This window comes from Pyrus communis, chromosome 15 (assembly GCF_041283825.1).
Source record: "Pyrus communis isolate YQ-2024b chromosome 15, ASM4128382v1, whole genome shotgun sequence".
NCBI lineage: Eukaryota > Viridiplantae > Streptophyta > Magnoliopsida > Rosales > Rosaceae > Pyrus > Pyrus communis.
The window spans coordinates 36,853,158-36,874,550 of NC_142579.1; the positions used below are offsets into that span (position 1 = coordinate 36,853,158).

The following is a 21,393-nucleotide window of genomic DNA, read 5'->3' on the forward strand; positions in this document are numbered from 1 at the left end:
GCCCCCACTTATTTAAAAAAAATGTATATTTACGTTACAATTCTCAATAATCAATCCTAATTAAACTATAATTAAAAAAATTAGTAGGCAACTAAACTAGTCTACTGTTTTGGGATCCCAAATACCCTACCTGATGACAATTTAATTAACAATTAATTTAATTGTGCCTTCCCGTTTTTCTACCTCTAGGTCGTTAATCCACATAAAACTCATCCCACTATGGCAAAGCAATTCCAGTCCTCAACTTTTCCAAATTTTTCCTCCCCTTTCATTCAACCAAAACTCAATTGAATTTGGAGTGTTATAGACAGTTGGAGTTCAAGTAATCAATTATCAAAATTCAACACAAGAATTTTACTCCACAAGGTATTTTATATGACTTTACTTCATTAATTTGTTTTTGGCATTTCAATTTAGAATTTAGCTTTCTAATTTAGAGATCAATGTATGAATGATAATATGATTATTTTTATAGAAAGAGATATTTAATAGTATTGGTAATGATTATTATGCAACGTTTTCAAACCATGAAAACGATTCAAGGAGTATTGTAATATGTTATATGAAAAACTTTATGGATTAATATATTAGTGTTTTGTTCAATAAATTCTTGAGATTTTTAACTGTGACTTTGTTGTTTGAGGATACCCCCGCTTATCCAAATCTTTGACTTCGTCCCTGTCTTGAATGGTTGATTGTTCAAGACCCATGCGAAAACAATAAACCTGCACTCCATCTGTTTGATGTATTATCTCAATGAAGTCACGTTAGAGGTAGGGAAGGGCAAATACCCATCGGTTATGAGTAACCACGGTTACTAGCCCATTTAAATTTCACGGTTAGGGTTATGGGTATAACTGTTTATTTGTGAAATTTAAATGGATGGTTATGAGTATTAACTGCGGTTATAAACGGATAACCGTTTACCCTTTTATCCGTTTATTTCATATATGTAAAATTAACACAAATCATGTTCCCTATCGAACAAAACTAAAATCAATGCTATTGACTAGTGCATGGTTTATGTAGCTAATATAATATAGTTTTCCTTAACTGTCACATCCCGGCCCGGGCTCGACTCCACCGTAGCACGATATTGTCCGATTTGGGCCCCTACCACACCCTCACGGTTTTGTTTCTGCGAACTCACACGAGAACTTCCTAGTAGGTCACCCATCCTAGGATTGCTCTCGCACGCTACTCGCTTAACTTCGGAATTCCGATGGAACCAGAAGCTAGTGAGCTCCCAAAAGGCCTCGTGCCCATGGCGATATGGGATGTCACATTAACCACTCAGTAAACTATTATTTCAATTATTGGAATGGTATAAGGACTTCAAAAATTAAAATGCGGAAATATATGATGAATGTCTCTATAACGGTGTTTAATTATCAAGAAAAGAAAATTATGACAAATTTTTGTTTTTTAATTTTCAAGTTGTTTAAAAAACATGCAACCGGATGAAAAAGGGTAAATAGTAAAAAAAGAAGGGATAAACGGGTTAAAGAATGATAAATGGGTAAACGGGCACTAAACGGTTACAGTTAAATGGATACGCGATTATGGGTATGGTTAACCGTTTATAAATGGTTATGGGTATGGATATAATCGTTTAGGCAATTACCCAACGGGTAAACGGGTATACGGATATGAGCATAAATGGTTATGACTAAATAACTGCGATTACCCGTCCGCCATAACCGTTGCCCATCCCTAGTTGCATATGGTTGAAATGATGAACAGTTATCATTTTCATAGACATCAGTTCCTTGGTCGTGAACAAACTACAATCCATTAACCGAAAGCAAGAGATTAGACAAACTATTTGAATGGAATTGGTCACGAGGACAACAATAAAAAGTAGAGAGCATGGGGATTGAAAGAGTATTGTTTCAACATTGCCTTCCACTTCTGCGTTATGCATTGATGTCCTTACTAAGATTAGTATAGAGATTTCTTCGGAACTGTTACTTCCTCGGATTAATAAGGTTTGTTAACCTCGTCGCTGTCAAGCTTTGAGTTTCAACAATTACATTTTTGAACAAGCAATTCCATATCCTTGCGAGTGATGCTTAAAGCAGCATTTTAATGGAAATGTTCACTTGGTGTGGCAAAAAAAACAATAAACATGATACGATTACCCTTATTTTTGTTCAAACATACAAAGACATAAGCATAGGTCCATGAACATCAAATTGGTACGACATAAGAAGCTACGTACGCATTAATTTAGAAAAGTGATTTTCACACGATTGGTTGCATCTAAGGCCAAAAATCACTTCTCTTTATTTACAACACACACTTCAACAAAGCCCACTACAAAAAATATGAGCACTGCGCACAATAAATTATCTGTGCCCTTTGAGGTCAAAAAGCACCAACAATTGTGCTCATAGACCAATAGCAACACTGCAGCTACCATCTTTGTGTCTGTGCCCTCTATGGGCGTCACCATTACTAAAAGGGCACAATAGACTGTTTGGTGCTCAAAGAGGCAGGCACAAATAAAGGCCTTTTTGTGTCCTTGTTCTGACAACTTGTCAGATGACCTTCTCCATCCACGTTTGCACTATTTTGTTATTGTGCCCAGTAGGTTCTATTAAAAAAAAAATAGAAATGTAAAATTTTGAAATAAAACCAAAAGTTTAAAATTTTCATAAAATCAAAGATGCCAATCTCGACTGTAAAAAGCAATCCAATAGTAGAAATGGAATGTCTATAATGAAACTACATAAATATTCCTCATAAATAACATGTTTACAAGTGTTCAAGATAAAAGACCAACAAAATAATGAGATTTTCCTATCAATGTATCCATGCATTCCTACATATAGCCACCCATAACTGATTTTACCCTTTTTCCCAGCTCGGTGGATTATGCAATCACCTTCCTGAAATCCAAACCAAAGGAAAAATGAAAAAGGGAAAGGATCACATATTTCCAGTGATGTTACCCAGACATCCATTCAACATTGAGAATTCATTAGCTCTACACATATATGATAACAATAAGAGTTTCATTTTCTCCGACAAAAAAGAGAACATTTTACCATTGGTACAACTAAATGTCCAATGTACCTTAACAAGACAAGGAAGCAAATCCATATCGACACTGTGAACCATAATTGTAGAAGGAAGTTCATCCTCTTCCTGGAAAAGAAAGAAATTTTGTAAATATAAGTTTCATAAAAAATAAAAAAATAGTTATTTTATACATAATAAGAGCAAAACATTAATAGGACCTCCAATAATGTTGTACATATTTCAAGCAAATAAAAACCAAACTTATTAATGTATGGTACATTAAACACTTACAAAAATGAGAAATAGCACGAAGGTAAAGTACACCTCTACAACACAATATATTCCCGTCAATCCTGTAAAAATATGTATAATCCAAAACCAAACATTATATACAAATAACAAGTCATAAAAAAATAATAAATTGAAAAAACTTCTGTAATAACAGAAGCAAAATTTTCATCAAATGGTTTAAGGCAAGGGCCATGTCTTTCTGATCCAACGGACAAAGTTGAGCAAACTAGAAAACAAGAAGCAAAATGTGTGATGTTTAGGGGAACTAATGAACAAACATTGATATTTGAATCTACAAAATGCCTCTGCTAAACTGTGATTTACTACTTCTAAATCTACTACAAATTTGTACTCCTAAATCACAATCAATTAGTAAGGCACATGAAAATTCAGGGCATACAGATAATCAAGTTTGGGAGGAATCACGTGAGTCACAAAATTGAAATACACTGAGGTTTTTTTTTAATTATTCAGTGCAGGGAGCTGGTTTTATACCTTCACAACCTCGTGTTCAACATACATAGTCAAAATCTTTCATAAGAACACGAAATCAAGAAAAGGGTAGGAGTTTTACTTTAGTCACTTTATAGCTTAAACAGAATCCTAATGGTGATGGTGTAGATTATTACAGTCACCTGAAAGTCAACTAAAGCCTAAAGATTCCCGTACACAAATACAGCTCATAACTATATTCAGATTGCGTGTGCATGTCAAATCATAAAATCCTCATAGCAAAATCACAAAGAAATGGTATTATAGCAAGAATTGTTTTTCAGTCTCCAGATATTTCAATAGGTCATAGAGCGATGAACTGATGTCTCATGCAAATAACTTCTAAAGTCAACAGGTCACAAGTCCACCAAACCACATTGTACGCAAGATACACATAACATCTTAAGGCAAAAACGCTTACTGCTTTTTAATCACTTTTATGTAGATTAAGTAAAACAAAAAATCAGATACTGCACATATAGTAGTAAAAAACAGTCTTTTAACATTACTAGGTAAAAATTAGCATACCATCCAATGATGGGCACGGTGCCAACATGAAAAAGAACTGGCTTCCATTTGTATTCGGACCAGCATTCGCCATCGATAAGATGCCAGCTCCAATATGCTTCAACTCTTTTTTTATCTCGTCCTCTTAACTTTTCCCTGAAACTCATTATACAAAACAAGTTCTTCACTATGGTTCTCAAATCTAATTAAAATCGGGGGTAAAAAAAAAAAAAGCAAATTTCAATACATTATGGGTAAATTCAAGGGAATTTTTTTTTTTTACCCATAAATGGATTCGCCACCCTTTCCTACCCCGGTGGGATCACCACCTTGCCCTATGAAATCCTACCCCAATTCCAATTTAACCGTCAGTAAAAAATATATATATATATATATATCTAATATTTATATACACTACAAAAGCAGAAAATATGAAACCTGGATGTTTCTGTGAAATTACATTGTCGTAATATCCTCTGCAAGCGAGCCCGATGAAGTTCCTGCAAGTCCTCGGCGAGTGTTTGTAATAAAGCTGCTATTGTTAACGATTTGAAAACACAAATAATGTCAAAGATACAAACTTTATGGATTAAATTGTCCGTTTGGTTACTGAGAAAGTGAAAGAAAATTGAAGGGAAAGTTTGGGAAGAAGGAGAATTTACCTCGATGGTGAAGATGGCAATGGTGGTTTCTAGGGCGGCCTCCGGCGACCCTCCTTTTTTGCTTGCCCACATCTTTCTGACTCGAAGATTCTCCTTCATCAAATCCAGATCAATGTAGCTTGAAGAAGACAATAGTAGGAAAGACAATCAAATAGATCTATATATTTTTTGAAAATCAAATCAAATAAGAGAGAATTAGAGAGAGACCGAATCTGGGAGTTATGCTTTGGATTGGTTCATCAAAAACCACCAGATCGGGAAAAGGAAAAGAGATGGACCGAATCTAGGAAGGTAGAGAGAGAAAGGGAGTCGAAGACAGAGATAGAGGCGAGAGAAAGAGAGTCTGAGGGAGGCAGAGTAGAAGATGAAAGTAGGGAGAAGGATAGATGAGAGAGAGGGAAAGAGAGATGAGAAAGAAAGAAGAGGAAAGAGAGATCATTTTTACCTCTTGCATCGAGGTCCAATTCCGGCAGCCTTTGCCGGAAATTGGCAGGAAAGCCCACGATCACCGTTGCTTAGATGTGAAATTGAGGAAATTTGGCTAAGAATTTGGAGAAACAAATTTGGGAGTTGGAAAGAGGACGACAAGAGGATCTAGAGATATAATTAGACAGTCGTTGGTGACGGGTGGACAGCGGCTTTGTTGCGTGAAAGAGGAGGGAGAGGGGGAGGGAGGAAGAATGGAAGACTGCTCAGGAGGACAAGGAGTAGAGTTTAAGAGAGGGGGAGAGAGGAAAGGCGTGAACTAATGTAAAGGAACTGAAAATGGGAAAAAGTAAAAGCAATGGACACGAAAACCTACTTTTAATTTAAATATATTACATCGGAGAGCACGAAAACTCTTATTGTGCTTTCGTAAATTAATAAACAAATCTCATTTCTGACATTTAAAGGTGACACAGCAAGTAGGCACAAATACACTTCATTTTCGGCACAAACTAGTGTTCCTTTTGCTTAGAGAGCACATATAAAATAGTTTTGTGTTCAATGATACTCAAAACGCACAGATTTGTATTTGTGCTCAATGAAATTGAAAAGGACACAAATCAATTGTGTTCTTAGCCCACTTTTCTTGTAGTGGCCATTACAAGTAGACATTGCTTCCCTATCAAATATAAAATCACATTCTTGAATACTTTATTTTGTTGGAACATCTATTACACTCACTTGAAGGAAACCTGAGATTGAAATGCAAACTCTGTACTCTCTCAAAGACTAGGGTAGACTTCCAAGGATATGGCGAGGGAGAGACTTGCGGATCTTCCGGAGAAGGAGGGACTTGCGGTCGTTGATGCTTAAAGGACAGATTTATAAGAGCGGGGCAGATTTGTAAGAGCACGCTGTTTGTATGACAGTGAGTACGAGGAGAATAACAGCAGCAACAAAAGAAATACTGGCCCAAGGCGTGTTAAAATATTTTTGTTTCAAAATTACCATCCATCCGTGCCAGAGCTTTTCGCGGTAATCTTTCAGCTCTTTACAAAGAGGGGCATAATAATGGTGGTGAACCATCATCCCGGTGCCAAGGTCATGAAGCCAAGTAGATATCTTCTCGGTATCACCTAGCCAATTTTCAATGATTCCCTTCTCAACAAGCAATTGCACATCCTTTGGGGTTTTCGCGAGAAGCACCATAAGGAAAACATAATTAGCTAGGAAATCCTCCTCTTCGTGATGACATTGTTCAAAAGCAAGGAAATTTCTGAGTGTCAGCTCCGTGGTATCGTTCACTGTTAACTTTGGAATTTCGAGGATCCCACCCGAGAATTTGATGTCAAATAAACTGCTACCTTTTCTTACCTCAAACTTGACTCCAGCCTGGTGTAGCTCTGTCACGTTGGGTGTGGCTGTGATGTTGGATTTGTCTGTGAATTCCTTTTTTGGTTCCAACGGTCGGTATAGAATTCTTATCAGATCAACAAAATGCTTTACTTCTTCTCCAGAAGAAAGTAGTTTGGAAAAATTCTCTTGTTTTCCCTTGCCATCAATTTCGTTTTCGAAAAAATGGTAGGAAATTTCAAGTAATGAAGAAGGCAGCTGAGGTAAAGAAGAAGAAGCTGTGTCGAAAAGATCCCGAAGAATGAAGAATGGCAGCTGATTTTCAAGCAACCGCAAGTCTGGACGCACATCCCAAAACATCCCGGGCTTTTTAAATATGTAATCATCTTCACGTTCACCGTAATCATCTTCAACTTTCTTTGTTATGCAATAGTACCTCAATAAGAGCTCAATGACGAAGGCTGCATCCGCTAAAACAACTTCGACAAATTTATCACTTTCTTTTTTTTTATTTTGGAATATTTTTTTTTTTTCAAACACAATGGATTCTGCATAAAAACCTCGCAAGTTTTCCACTTGGTTCGTTATCATATTTATACAATGACGGTAGCTTACCCCCGGTCGACTTAGAAAATGTAGCAGGTACCTTGTTTTGTGCTCTTCCATGGCTTTTAAGTGTTCGTTGCCATGGTGAAGTGGGCCTATAGAGACCACTTGAGGTGTATACGCTTCCTCATTTCCCCGCCGTAGTCGCTTGGGAACTCTGTAGATACACCGCAGAGGGGACAGGGTTTTCAACTCCTTGTGAAATGGAATTTTGTCGCCTGGGATCGTTATCTGCATCCATTCAAATATTTCATTAGGCACACATTCAACTAAGATACTCACACTCTCATTATTGATTTCTATCATTTGATCTTCTTCAATTTATTCAATCCGACAATCGGAAATTAAGAGGGTGTGTGAGAAGTAAGAAGGAGTGCGTGGATACCACGCCCCTTTTTTAAAGTGTCAATAACAATATTTCTTATCGAAAATGGGAAGAAATGAAGTGAATTCGCATCTGCTTTGTATACATGAAAACAAGCAAGTTTATACGGTTAATTTAGCTCTTGTAGATATGTAAGAAATCTCAATACTTTATTACTTGCTCTCCTCTGGTGTATGAAAAATAAAATTTTCTTTTAACAATACCATTTCTTCTTCATTATGTTTTTGGTTAAACATGTTTAATTGCCCAATTAATGTCATAACTCACATAGCTACCCACCCTTATCTTTCCTTAACTATAAACATAAGTGGTTGATGCTAATTCTCCAATTAATATAGTGAGTCTGACAGAATGTGGATTTGGAAAGGGTCTCGATATTGTGCTAGCCAGAGTTACCTTACCTACTGTGCCTGATTAATTTAGCTCTCTAGCTATACATTTAAACCCTTCCCCTAATGCAACTGGAATTGAATTGCTTTCCAACTCCTATACACCAAACTCTATGCGTATTTTACTAATTACAATTAGCTTAGGATGTAATTTTACTTTGATAATGGAATCATAAGTTCAACACTATTCTAAATTTGTAAAACGTTATGAAACCCGCTTTAGACACCTATTTTGTTTTTTTTTATTGTGAATAGAATTGTAAATAAATTTTCGGCTAAATAGCCAAAATGGTCCCTGAGATATGCATAACACATCACTTTGGTTTCTGAGATTGGGTTGGTTTGGTATTACTCTGCTTTGAAAAAAAACTGTTTCTGCTGTGTTGTGAGAATAAACTCATTTTTGTTGCTTCACGTTTTCAGCTTTTTTTTTTCACCCAAAACTGTGAAAATAAGTTGTTTTTAAGTGTTTACCAAACACTTTTTTAAGCTCAGCTTTTTTTGATATCCACTTTTTATAAAAGCACCTCAGTACCAAACCATTACAAAAAATCAATAGAAATGGTCCCTGAGATTGTCCACCATCCATCATTTTGATCATTCCGTTAAAAACTCTTTGGACAATTTTCAAGGCTTCATAACACAATCGTTTCTTAACCAAATTTGACCCATAATATATCAAAATGAAGATAGGAAAGTTTAGAACAAGATTATACCTATTTAGAAGCCCAATGGTTGCTGGAAATGGGCGGAAAGTAACCTCAAAGTTGACTGGTTTGCGGAAAAACTGGAAAACTCTTCGGAAACTGGGTAAACTTTAAACGTTCATAACTTCTTCAATACTCAACAAAATCGATTGATTCAAAAACTAAAATCATACTTCTCGATGCAACGAAGAGAATGGTATCTTTCTAGATGGCTAATTCTGTTGGAGAGTTGACCTTTGTAATTAGCTTAGTTACTTGTTTGGGTCCTTGTAATCAGGATGTAATTAGGATAGATATTATTTGATGTTTCTTTCCTTGTAAATCAATATTGTACAATATATATTTCCCTCCTTGGTGAGAAGAATAATATTAGAAATTTAAACCCCAAAATAAGCCCTAATTAGCAAATTCACCGTAGTTTGGCTAGAAAACGGCTCGAAAGTGGCTAACCATTTTCTAGTTAGCCACTTTCGAGCCATTTTCCAGCCAAACCACGGAAATTTAGCAATCGAGAAAGGTACCATTCTCTTTGTATCGTCGAGAAGTATGATTTTCGTTTTTGTGTCACTCGATTTCGTTGAGCTTTGAAGAAGTTATGAACGTTTAAACTTTACCTAGTTTTCGGCAAGTTTTCCCGTTTTTCCGTGAACTAGTCAAATTGAGACTATTTTCCGGCCATCTCTGGCAACCAGTGGGCTTCCAAATAGGTATAATCTTGTTTTGTGGTTAAAAAATGATTGAGTTACAAAGCCTTGAAAATTGCCCAAGGAGTTTTTAACGGAAGGACCAAAATGATGGATGGTGGACAATCTCATGGACCATTTTCTATTGATTTTCAATTTTAAGGATCAAAGTCATGTGTTATGCATATCTTAGAGACCATTTTGGCTATTTAGCCTAAATTTCACATGCACGTGTGTGTGTATATATATTTCTTTCCACATGTTTTATACCATTTAAACACCCGAAGCATCTACATGTTCTATGGTATATACAAAGATTTCTCTTTCTCATGACGCTTACTAGGGCCTTAACCTCGTACGGTTTAAAGTGCTCTTAAACCCAACTACATTTACCATCTGGGAGATGAGAATCACTTACCATAGAACATGCAAGTTTAACACCATTCATATATTACGCCGAAGTGGTTGATTAAAAACAATATTAGTGCATGGTAGTACTTAATAGACACTTAAAAAACCAAAACATATAGATATTAAGAAGAAAGCTGCAACATTCCCTTAACCGGTAAGTACGAAACTAAAAGCTTCAAAACAATGAATATGTGCAAACATAGCACTGGAGAAGAAACAAGCAAGATGAAAGGAAAAAAAAGGATTATAAATTGAAAAATGAGTTGTTATTGGTACTAACAATAAGTCATCTAACACGGTATGAATTGAAATTTATTCTTTTGAAAATGAGTGTGTCATAATTTTTTAAAATGTCAATAATAACAGTACTTTCAATTAAAAAAGAAGAAGAAAGAAATGAAGTGAATTCGCACTTGCTTTGTATACAAGAAAACAAGCAAGTTTGTACGGTCAATTTGCCTCTTTGTAGATGACTAAGAAAACTCAATATTTATTGCTCCTCTGGTAATTGAAAATTAAATTTTCTTTTAAAAATAGCGCAATGATAAGCTGGCTATATATATAAGCATTTCTTCTTCAATATGTTTTTGCAGAACGTGTTTAATGGGCCACATTAAATTATTGTCATGATTCATATAGCTAACTGCCCTTGTCTTTCCTTAACTATAAACATAAGTGGTTGATACTAATTCTCCAATTAATGTAGTGACAAGCTAACATAACGTGGATTTGGGAAAAGTCTCGATATTCGATATTGTGCTAGCACGATTTATCTCACTTACTATGATCGATTAATTTAGTTTTCTCCTACCTGATAATGTTAATGAGAGAAAAGTTTAACGACTCAAACTATAAATGAAGAAAAAAAAAAATTTCACTTATTGCGGAATAATAATTGTTGCAAGATGGGCTAAAAGCTAATTTGATATTGTTGTGATTTTTTAGAAATTACTTCTTCTGTACTTAAAGAATAAACATCTATGAATAAAACATGTAAGTATTTAGTAAATTATAATGTTAAAAATGCTTTTAGCAAAAAAAGATACGAGAGTAGTATTGTCAATATAAAATTTCATTAATTGAAATTGTTCACTTGTTCCTATAAAAAAAAATATTTATTTAAACATGAGTAGAACTGCTTGTACTTTTTGTTATTTTACACCCATGATAGGAGATGAGAATCACTTACATGAGATTCAGTTCCATTGTCAAAGTCCGCACTGGCTCCAAGTACAATGTCAGCCGCAGCACTGGCCGCACTGGCTCCACCAAGTACAATGTCAGCCGCAGCACTGGCCGCACTGGCTCCAGCAAGTACAATGTCAGCCGCAGCACTGGCCGCACTGGCTCCAGCAAGTACAATGTCAGCCGCACTGGTACTACTGGCTATTACAATGTCATCCGCACTGGTACTACTGGCTAGTTCAATGTCAGCCGCACTGGTACTACTGGCTAGTTCAATGTCAGCCGCACTGGCACTAGCTTTTGTTTTTCCCAAATTCCTTGGCTCGTCCATGAGGTCCGAAGCCTGCAACAAACAACCACACCATAAATTTAACACCATTCATATATTACGCCAAAGTGGTTGATTAAAACAATATTAGTGCATGGTTGTAATTAATAGACACTTATAAAATCAAAACATATGTATGTACACGGCCAAACTATTCAATAATAGATATTAAGAAGAAAGCTGAAGCATTCCCTTAACTGGTAAGTATGAAACTAAAAGCTTCAAAACAATGAATATATGCAAACATAGCACTGGAGAAGAAACAAGCAAGATGAAAGGAAAAAAAAAAGATTATAAATTGAAAAATGAGTTGTTATGGGTACTAACAATAAGGCATCTATACCAATAAGTCATCTAACACGGTTTGAAGTGAAATTTATTATTTTGAAAATGAGTGCGTGATGATTTTTAAAGTGTCAATAATAACAATACTTCCAATAAAAAATGCGAAAAAAAAAAGAAGAAGTGAATTCGCACTTGCTTTGTATACAAGAAAACAAGCAAGTTTGTACGGTCAATTTGCCTGTTTGTAGATGACTAAGAAAACTCAATTCATATTGCTCCTCTGGTAATTGAAAATTAGATTTTCTTTTAACAATAGCGCAATGATAGGTTGGCTATATATAAGCATTTCTTCTTCAATATGTTTTTGCAGAACGCGTTTAATGGGCCACATTAAATTAATGTCATGATTCATATAGCTAACTGCCCTTGTCTTTCCTTAACTATAAACACAAGTGGTTGATACTAATTCTCCAATTAATGTAGTGACAGTCTGACATAACATGGATTTGGGAAATCTCTCGGTATTCGATATTGTGATAGCTCGATTTATCTCACTTACTATGCTCGATTAATTTAGTTTTCCCATAACTGATAATGTTAATGAGAGAAAAGTTTAAACGACTCAAACTATAGATGAAGAAAAAAAAAAATCACTTATTGCACAATAATAATTGCTGCAAGATGAGCTAAGAGCTAATTTGAGATTGTTGTGGTTTTTTCAAAATTACTTATGTTGTACTTTAAGAATAAACATTTGTGAATAAAACATGTAAATGTTTGGTTAACTATAGTGCTAAAAATGCTTTTAGCAAAAAAAATACGAGAGTAGGATTATCAACATGAAAGTTTCATTAATTGAAACTGTTCACCTGCTCCTATATAAAATAAAATAAACGTTTATTTAATCATGGGTAAAGCTGCTTCTACTTTTTGCTATTTTACACCCATGATTTTGAAAGAAAAAAAAACATTTTTATTTTTCATTTACCAAACACAATTTTAGCCAACTATTAAAAAAAAGCTGTTTTTAGAAAAATTTAAGCAATTCCAAACCAGCTTTAACTAGCGCCTGGGGATGAGAGCAGCAACAACAACAACAAAACATTTTCCCACTAAGTGGCGTAGGCTATATGAATCCTAAAATGTCATTGCGCTCGGTTTGTACCATGTCTTCTGTTATATCTAAGTACACTAAGTCTTTTCTTAGAGTTTCTTCCAAAGTCTTCCTAGGTCTTTCTCTACCTCTTCGGCCCTGAACTTCTGTCTCGTAATCACATCTTCTAACCAGAGCGTCAGTAGGCATTCGTTTCACATGTCCAAACCACCGTAATCGATTTTCTCTCATATTTTCTTTAATTTCGGCTACTCCTAGCTGCTTTACCTTGGATATCCTCATTCCTAATCTTATCCTTTCTTGTGTGCCCATACATCCAACGAAGCATTCTCATCTCCGCTACACCTATTTTATGTACGTGTTGATGCTTCACCGTCCAACATTCTGTGCCATAAGGCATTATTGGCCTCATTATTGTCCTATAAAATTTGCTCTTAAGCTTTAGTGGCATACGACGATCACACAACACACCCGATGTACTATTCCACTTCATCCATCTAGCTTGTATTCTATGATTGAGGTTTCTATCCAACTCTCTGTTCTTTTGCAAGATAGATCCTAGGTAGCAAAAACGGTACTTTCTGATTTCCAATCTTCACCCCTAACCCATTTAAGCTTCCTTTGGCACCAAACTTGCACTCCATATACTCTGTCTTGGACCAACTGAGGCGAAGACCTTTAGATTCCAACACTTATCTCCAAAGGTTAAGTTTCGTATTTACTCATTCCTGAGTTTTATCTATCAACAATATATCATCTGCGAGAAGCATACACCAAGGAATATCATCTTGAATACGTCATGTTAACTCATCCATTACCAATGCAAAAAGGTAAAGACTTAAAGATGAGTCTTGATGTAACCTTACAGTTATAGGTAAGCTTTCAACTTGTCCTTCATGCGTTCTTATGACAGTCTTTGCTCCATTATACATATCCTTTATAACTTGGATATATGCTACTCGTACTCCTCTCTTCTCTAAAATCCTCTAAAGAATGTCTCTTAGGACCATATCATACACTTTTTCCAAATCTATAAAGACCATGTGCAAATCCTTTTTCGCATCTCTATATCTTTCAATTGATCTTCGTAAGAGATAGATTGTCTCCATGGCTGAGGACCCTGGCATGAACCCGAATTGGTTGTTCGAGACCCATGTCTCTTGCCTCAGTTTATGCTTAATTACTCTATCGTAGAGCTTCATTGTATGACTCATTAACTTAATACACATATAGTTCATGCAATTTTGTACGTTGTACTTATTCTTGTAGATAGGCACCAAAGTGCTCTTTCGCCACTCACTTGGCATCTTCTTCGTTTTTAAAATCATATTGAAAAGGTTTGTGAGCCATGTTATACCTATCTCTCCCAAGATTTTCCACACTTCGATCGGTATATCATATGGGTCGATTGTTTTTCTCTGCTTCTTCTTTTTGAAAGCTACAACCACTTCTTCCTTCCTAATTCGGATGTAAAAGGAGTAGTTTCTAGACTCTTCTGAGTTACTCAAGTCTCCTAAAGAAGAACTCCTTTCATGTCCTTCATTGAAAAGATTACGAAAATAACATCTCTATCTGTCTTTGACCACGTTTTTTGTAGCAAGAACATTTTCATTCTCATCCTTGATGCACCTCACTTGGTTCAAGTCCCTTGTTTTCTTTTCCCTTACTTTAGCTAGTTTATAGATATCCAACTCTCCTTCTTTGGTATCTAGTCGCTTATACATATCGTCAAAAGCCGCTAGAGCTTTCTTTGCCTCCTTCTTTTATTCTATACCTTTCACCGTAGGATTTGCCTTAGACAAACGAGCAACCTCAATTTGCAACGACAACTATATAAGCAAGGGTACTTTAGGCATTTCCTATCCTTTGCATGTCATTCAATCTTATATATATATGTATCTTTTTATTAATGAAAGGGTGGTATTATCTAGACCTAGCGTTCCTCTCATGTTTCTTGTGTTCATATCGTTTTTGTGACATGCTTGATATCTTAACGGGTCGTGTTGTGTAACAACCCGTTAAAATGAACAGGTAATAAGACCCGACTCGAACACAACTATTAATATTATCGGATAATATGACCTAACCTGTTACCTGTGACGTCCCACATCGCCCAGGGCAATGATCCTTATATGTATATTCTCATCCCTACCTAGCACGAGGCCTTTTGGGAGCTCACTGGCTTCGGGTTCCGTAGGAACTCCGAAGTTAAGCGAGTAGCGCGCGAGAGCACTCCCATGATGGGTGACCCACTGGGAAGTTCTCGTGTGAGTTCCCAAAAACAAAACCGTGAGGGCGTGGTCAGGGCCCAAAGCGGACAATATCATGCTACGGTGGTGGATCGGGCCCGGGAAGTGGTCTCCCCCGGGCCGGGATGTGACAATTTGGTATCAGAGCCTAACCCTGGCCGTGGTGTGCCGACGAGGACGTCGGGCCCGTAAGGGGGTGGATTATGACGTCCCACATCGCCCAGGGCAATGATCCTTATATGTATATTCCCATCCCTACCTAGCATGAGGCCTTTTGGGAGCTCACTGGCTTCGGGTTCCGTAGGAACTCCGAAGTTAAGCGAGTAGCGCGCGAGAGCACTCCCATGATGGGTGACCTACTGGGAAGTTCTCGTGTGTGTTCCCAAAAACAAAATCGTGAGGGCGTGGTCGGGGCCCAAAGCGGACAATATCGTGCTACGGTGGTGGATCGGGCCCGGGAAGTGGTCCCCCCCGGGCCGGGATGTGACATTACCCGTTAAAGAAAATATAATTTGCTTCAATAAATAATCAAATGAAAACGTAACACTAAATTAATATCTACATACTGCATTATCACATATATATCACTTCAAAACATAAAAACACATTTGTTTTTCAAGTATTACATACCCCAAAATAAGAGCCTAATGAAAAAACATTAGTACATTATTACAAATATCAAATGTCCAACGATATGCAAAATGAAGAGACTTTTTATTTTTTATTTTTTTTTAAAGATTGTGGAGCCTAATAAAATTCATAATAATTAATAGCTAAGTGTGAAAAATGTAAAAATATATACACACACACACACACACACACATACACACACACACAATCACTCATAATGACAAGCTTTACAATTTTTATGAAGGGACAACTCTGAAATTTAGCACCATAATCCATAAACCCTAGATTTATATTTAACCGTCGATGATCGTTTACGCTCTATTCTTCTCATTGGATTTCATTTTTCAGATTATCTTTTTTGAAATCATGATCTTTTAGCGGATGTAGCAAAATGAACGGTTCAGAACATTGATATCACGTTTAGATTCTTACGGTTAGTGAAAATATTACTCAAAGTTTATAAAGTCTCAAGAAACTATATAACATCAACTCATATTTTAGTTAATCGTAAACATCGGAACGAGATATCAACGATCTAAACCGTTCATTTTTTTCATTCGCTAAACGATCATGTTTTCAAAAACAAAAATCTAAAAACGATATCCAGTGAGAAAAATATGGCGTAAACAATGATCGACGGTTAAATATAAATCTAAGTTTGGGATTATGGTGCTGACTTTCGAAGTTGACCCCTTAACAAAAATTGTAAAGCTTGTCATTACGAGCGACTATATATATATATATATATATATATATATATATACATATTACATTTTTCACACTTCTACATTAATTATTATGAATTTTTCTTAATTTTGTACTCAAACAAAAAAAAAACTATTCATGGGGGTTTGGAGGGTTTTAAAAATCTAAACAACGATGATATAACTTTCGTCTAAACGTAGAAAATGCAATCACTAGCGATACTATATTCTTTTCACATTTTTTGCATACTTTGAACTCCCCCTAAAACACTATTCACGAGGGTTTGTAGGGTCTTAAAGTTCAAACGACGATATACCCAATGTCAAACGTAGAGCATGAGATCACGAGCGTTTGCATATTTTTTTTTCACATTTTCAATTATTATGAAATTTTTAATGTGCTGGTATTTATAAACTGTTTTGGTATTTTAATGTGCTTTGGAATTTTACTATGGTAAAAATGGTCCCTTCATTTGGCAATAATGGTCCCTACACATGGAGATAGACGAGCTTTCATTTAATAGACATTTATAATTGGGGTCTGGTGTCTACTTTCTTGGTTCGGAGTTTGGTTTTCTCTGAGGATATGACAGTGATGGTGGTTTGGTTGATGTAGCTTGAGATTGGGGTTCTTTTGTTGTTTGTTATTGTAGCCTTTGGGCCTAAGTTCGTGAGGGCCTCCCGTTGTATCTTGGGTTGCAGTTCTTATTTTGCTTGGGCATTTTACCATATCTGTTGTTTGTTTATCGTGTTCCTTTTGGGCCTTGTACTAGTTTTTTTAATATAATGAAAGTTTCTATTGACCAAAAAAAAAAGAAAAAAAAAGAACAGACATTTATAATTGGGAGCCATGAGGCCAATAATTGTAGAACAGAGGTATACTGCACTAGTAACAAGTCGTTGGATATTTAATTTGTGGGTTAAGAGGAGTTTTTTTTATAGCAAGTCCAGTGTGAAGTTTAACTCATTCTCCCAATCTATTAATGTAGATAATATTATTTATTAAAAAAAATATTTAATTTTTCATTCCGTTTGAATATATTTTTATTTTTCGATATATATTTAATTTAGACTTTCTTATCTCAAATATGAATCAAGATGAATCCTTCATGGAGGCAGATTGTCTGCCCTCCTGTTATGGTGCCCTCTCCATACCCTCCTATTTGTGCGGTCACGATTAAGTCACGTCAATATTTTATATTAATTTTTTTATAGAGATAATAAGACAAAAAACAATAAGAATATTATTTTTTTTTATAGAGATAATAAGACAAAAAGCAATAGGAATATAAAATGTTGACGTGACTTAATCGTAATTGCACAAAATAGAAGGGCATGCGGAGGCCACCATATTAGGAGGGCAGACAATCTGCCTCCATCCTTCTTAACCATTGGCTAATGACAACAATCAATAACAATGTGACATCACCTAGGTTACGTCATCTGGCAATACTGGTCCCATCACATGGAGATAGACGAACTTTCATTTGACAGAAATATATAATTGGAGGCCATGAGGTCATTAATTGTAGAACATAGGTATACTACACCAGTAGCGAGTTGTAGGATATTTGATTAGTGGATTGATGTTTAGGTACGAAGGTTTGAAATGTTTGAAGAGAAAGAAAGGATGTTTCACGGTACATCCAAACCTCTATTTTTAAACTTTATTTGTTCCCACATTTAGTGCGCAGTAGAGATATGTAAATAAGTCTTTTACATACAATGAAATTCAAATTTAATTCATTGTTCAACAATGTTGATCACTACCAAAGTTGGGCCAAACACAAGAACAGATGGAGAAAGATGCTCAAGTATGTCTGGAAACTAACCCTAGAAAGTGTGTTTCTTCTTAGATCTCAAGCTTCCAGTCAAAACATGCAAAAGAAGAGACAAACAAAATTCTAATGAAAGTTAAAACAAGTCCTGTTTCCATAACTACCTAGTCTACCTTTCCTTATAAATTCCAATTTCCAACTACCATTCATACATAAAAAACTAAAATCTTCAAGAAACCAAAAGATACATAAATTGAAAAGACAAACAAAAAAGAAAATGTGGTTTTGTATATAAGTAGATTTTTGTTTACAAAAAATAAACAAGTAGATTTCGTTTTATATATTTCTGAGGAGCGACTTTAGTCAGATTGAATAATTTCTTCTATCTATCCTTATATTTTTCCATGTCTATAAACCTAGGGGTAATACGAGGGAAATTAAATTTTTAACCAAATGTTCTAAACCAAATGATGTAGTTGTTGATAATTAGATTATTACTTAAATGTTGATTAATGTACTTATTTCTTATTGGTGATATATCATTTGGTTTGCAAATTTGGTTTAAAAATTTGGTCTTCCTAGCATTACCCAAACTTATTGGGTGCAAAAAACTAATGCATGAGTTTAGTGGAGAAACTAGAAATAGTCAGGAGAGGTGGGAAATTTAAAACGGTAAAAGTTCCTAGAAAAAATGTAGGCAACCAAATCCTTTTAGATAATAGACAATATTAATGTCGTTCGTTCATAATAATCTATCAATATAAACAAGGTACAATTGTTTCCGGTGAGTTTTCATATCATGAAAGACTTTTTTGAATCACAACACTACGTGATATTTTTTTTTGTCAATTGAATGAATCGAATGATACTTTACATGAAAATTAATGTCGTGATTCATATAACTACCTACCCTTAATGTGAATCGATTAATACCTAACTATCTTTCCTTGAATGATAGCTTTGGTTGATACCTTGCAAGACTTTTTACTTGTTTTTGACACATTAACGCAACTCTTTACTTTCTCGCATGTAAAGTACCACGTAGTAGAGAGATATTTCAGTGTGAGGGAAATATGAGGTGGTATATTAAGTGTTATTATACAAATTATGAGATATGTGTGTTAGAAAAGTAATAATTTAAAGAATAAAATTTTTCACTGCTTACATAAAAACACTTGATGTGTCATCCATATTTCGGTTACAATGAAAAATTTCTCCACATAGTACTATTAGTAACTTGTTTTTGCAGAACACGTCTAATGGGCCACATTAAATTAATGTTGTGATTCATATAGCTACTTACTCTTATCTTTCCTTGACTATTAACTAAAGTGGTTGGTACTAATTCTCCAATTAATGTAGTGAGTTTGACAGAACGTGGATTTGGAAGAGTCTAGATATTGTAGTAGCCAGATTTATCTTCCTTACTGTGCTCGATTAATTTAACATTCAATGTTAATTAGAGAAATGTTTAAAACACTCAGATTATACAAGAAAAAAAAAAATCTCTCACTTATATATAATGAAACAATAATTGCACGGAGATGAGCTTACTAACCACTAGGGATGAGAGCGATGGAAAGGGATCCTCTCCGGATCCCTTCCTCCTAATCCACCAAATCAGAAGATCCGTACTGTTGAAATTTTATCCAACGGCTACAAACAAATGTTTACTTTAAAAGTTATAATAACTTCACCCGTTTGATCAATTTTCAATGATACAAATTTATTGATTTGATGGATTAGGAAGAAGAGATCCGAAGATGATCCCCTTGAACAGAATTTGCCCTACACAATGTTTGTGATGGAATGAACGAGCAACCTCAATTTGGCTTGCAAAGACAACTATAAAAGCAAGGGTACTTTAGGCATTTCCTATCATCGCCCTTATTATTCATATCTTTTATATTTTTCTTTCTATTTCAGCAAGCAAATAATGAAATGGTCATGTTATACACACATTTTTTTTTAACATCTACACACTTTTCTAAAATTTTTATTGTCGAATCCAATGAATTAAAAAAGATTAAAAAAGGTAAATTAACAAAATATGTGTAGAAGGTAAAAAATAGTGTGTAGATACCACACATAATTAAATTATTCTATTATTGCTATTTTTCCAATAATTTAACGTAATACTGTTAAGATTAATTTAAACAAACTATAACAGTCAACCAATTCTCAAGTCAGGATTTGGATCCCATCTAGATCTAAATTGGGGATTTTAGAGATTTTTATATCCTAGTCGTTCATCATACATCGCGTGATCAAAGATCACGTTGATTTTTTTATTAAAATTAAATACAAATAATATTAAAAAAAACTAACTGTACAATGTACAATAAATTATCAAACTGTGAAAATCTAATAGAATTCTCTAAAAAAGAATCCGGAAAGCCTATCTCTCAAGTTGTGCACAAATTGATGGAATGTGATAATATTCATAGTAGTAACCTTTCCGTGAAGCTTTTTGAGTGGCAGGAAGATTTACACGTGTTGGAAGGTTTATGGTTTGGGGTTTTGGCATTCTATAAACTTGAATCCTTCTTAGCCTTTGGCTGCCGACGACAATAAATAGCAGAATGACATCAACAAGGTTACGTCATCTGGCACGTGAAGATAGACGAACTTTCAAATAGAGGACATGTATAATTGGGGGCCATGGGGCCAATAATTATAGAACAGATGTATAGTACACCGATAGCAAGTCGATGGATATTTAATTTATTTGTTAGGGCTTAAATACGAAAGTTGAAATGTTTCAAGAGAAAGAAAGAATGCTTCAATGTGCATAGAACTTTGTTACTTAATACTACGATCTAATAGTTATGTATTCGATTCTCGTTAAAAATGAATTTAAACAATATTATTGTTAGTTCATTGCAAGGATGAGCCTATTCCCTCAATACATGATTATAAATACTATTATTTGTTTAAAAAAATGTGTGTAGAATTTTTTTTAGACTTTATTTGCCCAATATTTAGTGCGTAATAGAGATGTTTGGACACTGGCATTTGTCTAAAAACTTAGTAGGTATCAATTTGTGCAGAAAATGAACAGTGTGTGGCCCAAAATTCAAAAATTCTTTATGACGTGGCGATTGTGGGCTGCAAAAATCCTCTTTCATACTGAGGAAGTAGTGTTCAGTCGAGTTTTACAGAAGAAAAGTACTTTTACAGTCCC

At 35.1% G+C, this 21,393-nt stretch overlaps 2 protein-coding genes across 4 annotated transcripts; both read right to left on the reverse strand.

Annotated features, from left to right (window-relative positions):
- Positions 1-2,654: 2,654 nt before the first annotated feature.
- On the reverse strand, positions 2,655-4,408 carry LOC148690948 (uncharacterized). Its single transcript, XM_088685054.1, has 4 exons — positions 4,336-4,408; positions 3,316-3,482; positions 3,079-3,150; positions 2,655-2,891 (listed from the first exon to the last, which is right to left on the reverse strand). Exons 1-4 carry the CDS (start codon positions 4,406-4,408, stop codon positions 2,655-2,657), a joined length of 549 nt encoding a protein of 182 aa, XP_088541180.1.
- A 1,457-nt stretch (positions 4,409-5,865) lies between these two features.
- Positions 5,866-12,064, reverse strand: LOC148690949 (UPF0481 protein At3g47200-like). Of its 3 annotated transcripts, none has more exons than XM_088685142.1 (3): positions 11,927-12,064; positions 11,126-11,464; positions 5,868-7,592 (listed from the first exon to the last, which is right to left on the reverse strand). In XM_088685142.1, the coding sequence occupies exons 2-3, from the start codon at positions 11,450-11,452 to the stop codon at positions 6,285-6,287; spliced, it is 1,635 nt and encodes a 544-aa protein (XP_088541268.1). In that variant the 5' UTR covers positions 11,453-11,464; positions 11,927-12,064; the 3' UTR covers positions 5,868-6,284. The 3 variants fall into 3 exon arrangements, with proteins under 3 accessions (XP_088541267.1, XP_088541268.1, XP_088541269.1); XM_088685143.1 differs by having other exon boundaries at positions 11,931-12,051; XM_088685141.1 differs by lacking the exon at positions 11,927-12,064 and having other exon boundaries at positions 5,866-7,592; positions 11,126-11,915.
- Positions 12,065-21,393: the final 9,329 nt, after the last annotated feature.

What these genes read in the sequence shown, in the direction of transcription:
- LOC148690948 (XM_088685054.1), bottom strand. Translation starts at nt 4,408, where the DNA reads ATGGCGAATGCTGGTCCGAATACAAATGGAAGCCAGTTCTTTTTCATG. An exon ending in ACCGTGCCCATCATTGGATG is followed by an intron (nt 3,483 to 4,335) that starts GTATGCTAATTT and finishes AAACCATTTGAT; the next exon opens with GAAAATTTTGCTTCTGTTAT. An exon ending in TGCTTCCTTGTCTTGTTAAG is followed by an intron (nt 2,892 to 3,078) that starts GTACATTGGACA and finishes TTTGGATTTCAG; the next exon opens with GAAGGTGATTGCATAATCCA.
- LOC148690949 (XM_088685141.1), bottom strand. Translation starts at nt 11,500, where the DNA reads ATGGTGTTAAATTTATGGTGTGGTTGTTTGTTGCAGGCTTCGGACCTC. An exon ending in ACAATGGAACTGAATCTCAT is followed by an intron (nt 7,593 to 11,125) that starts GTAAGTGATTCT and finishes GAATGGATGCAG; the next exon opens with ATAACGATCCCAGGCGACAA.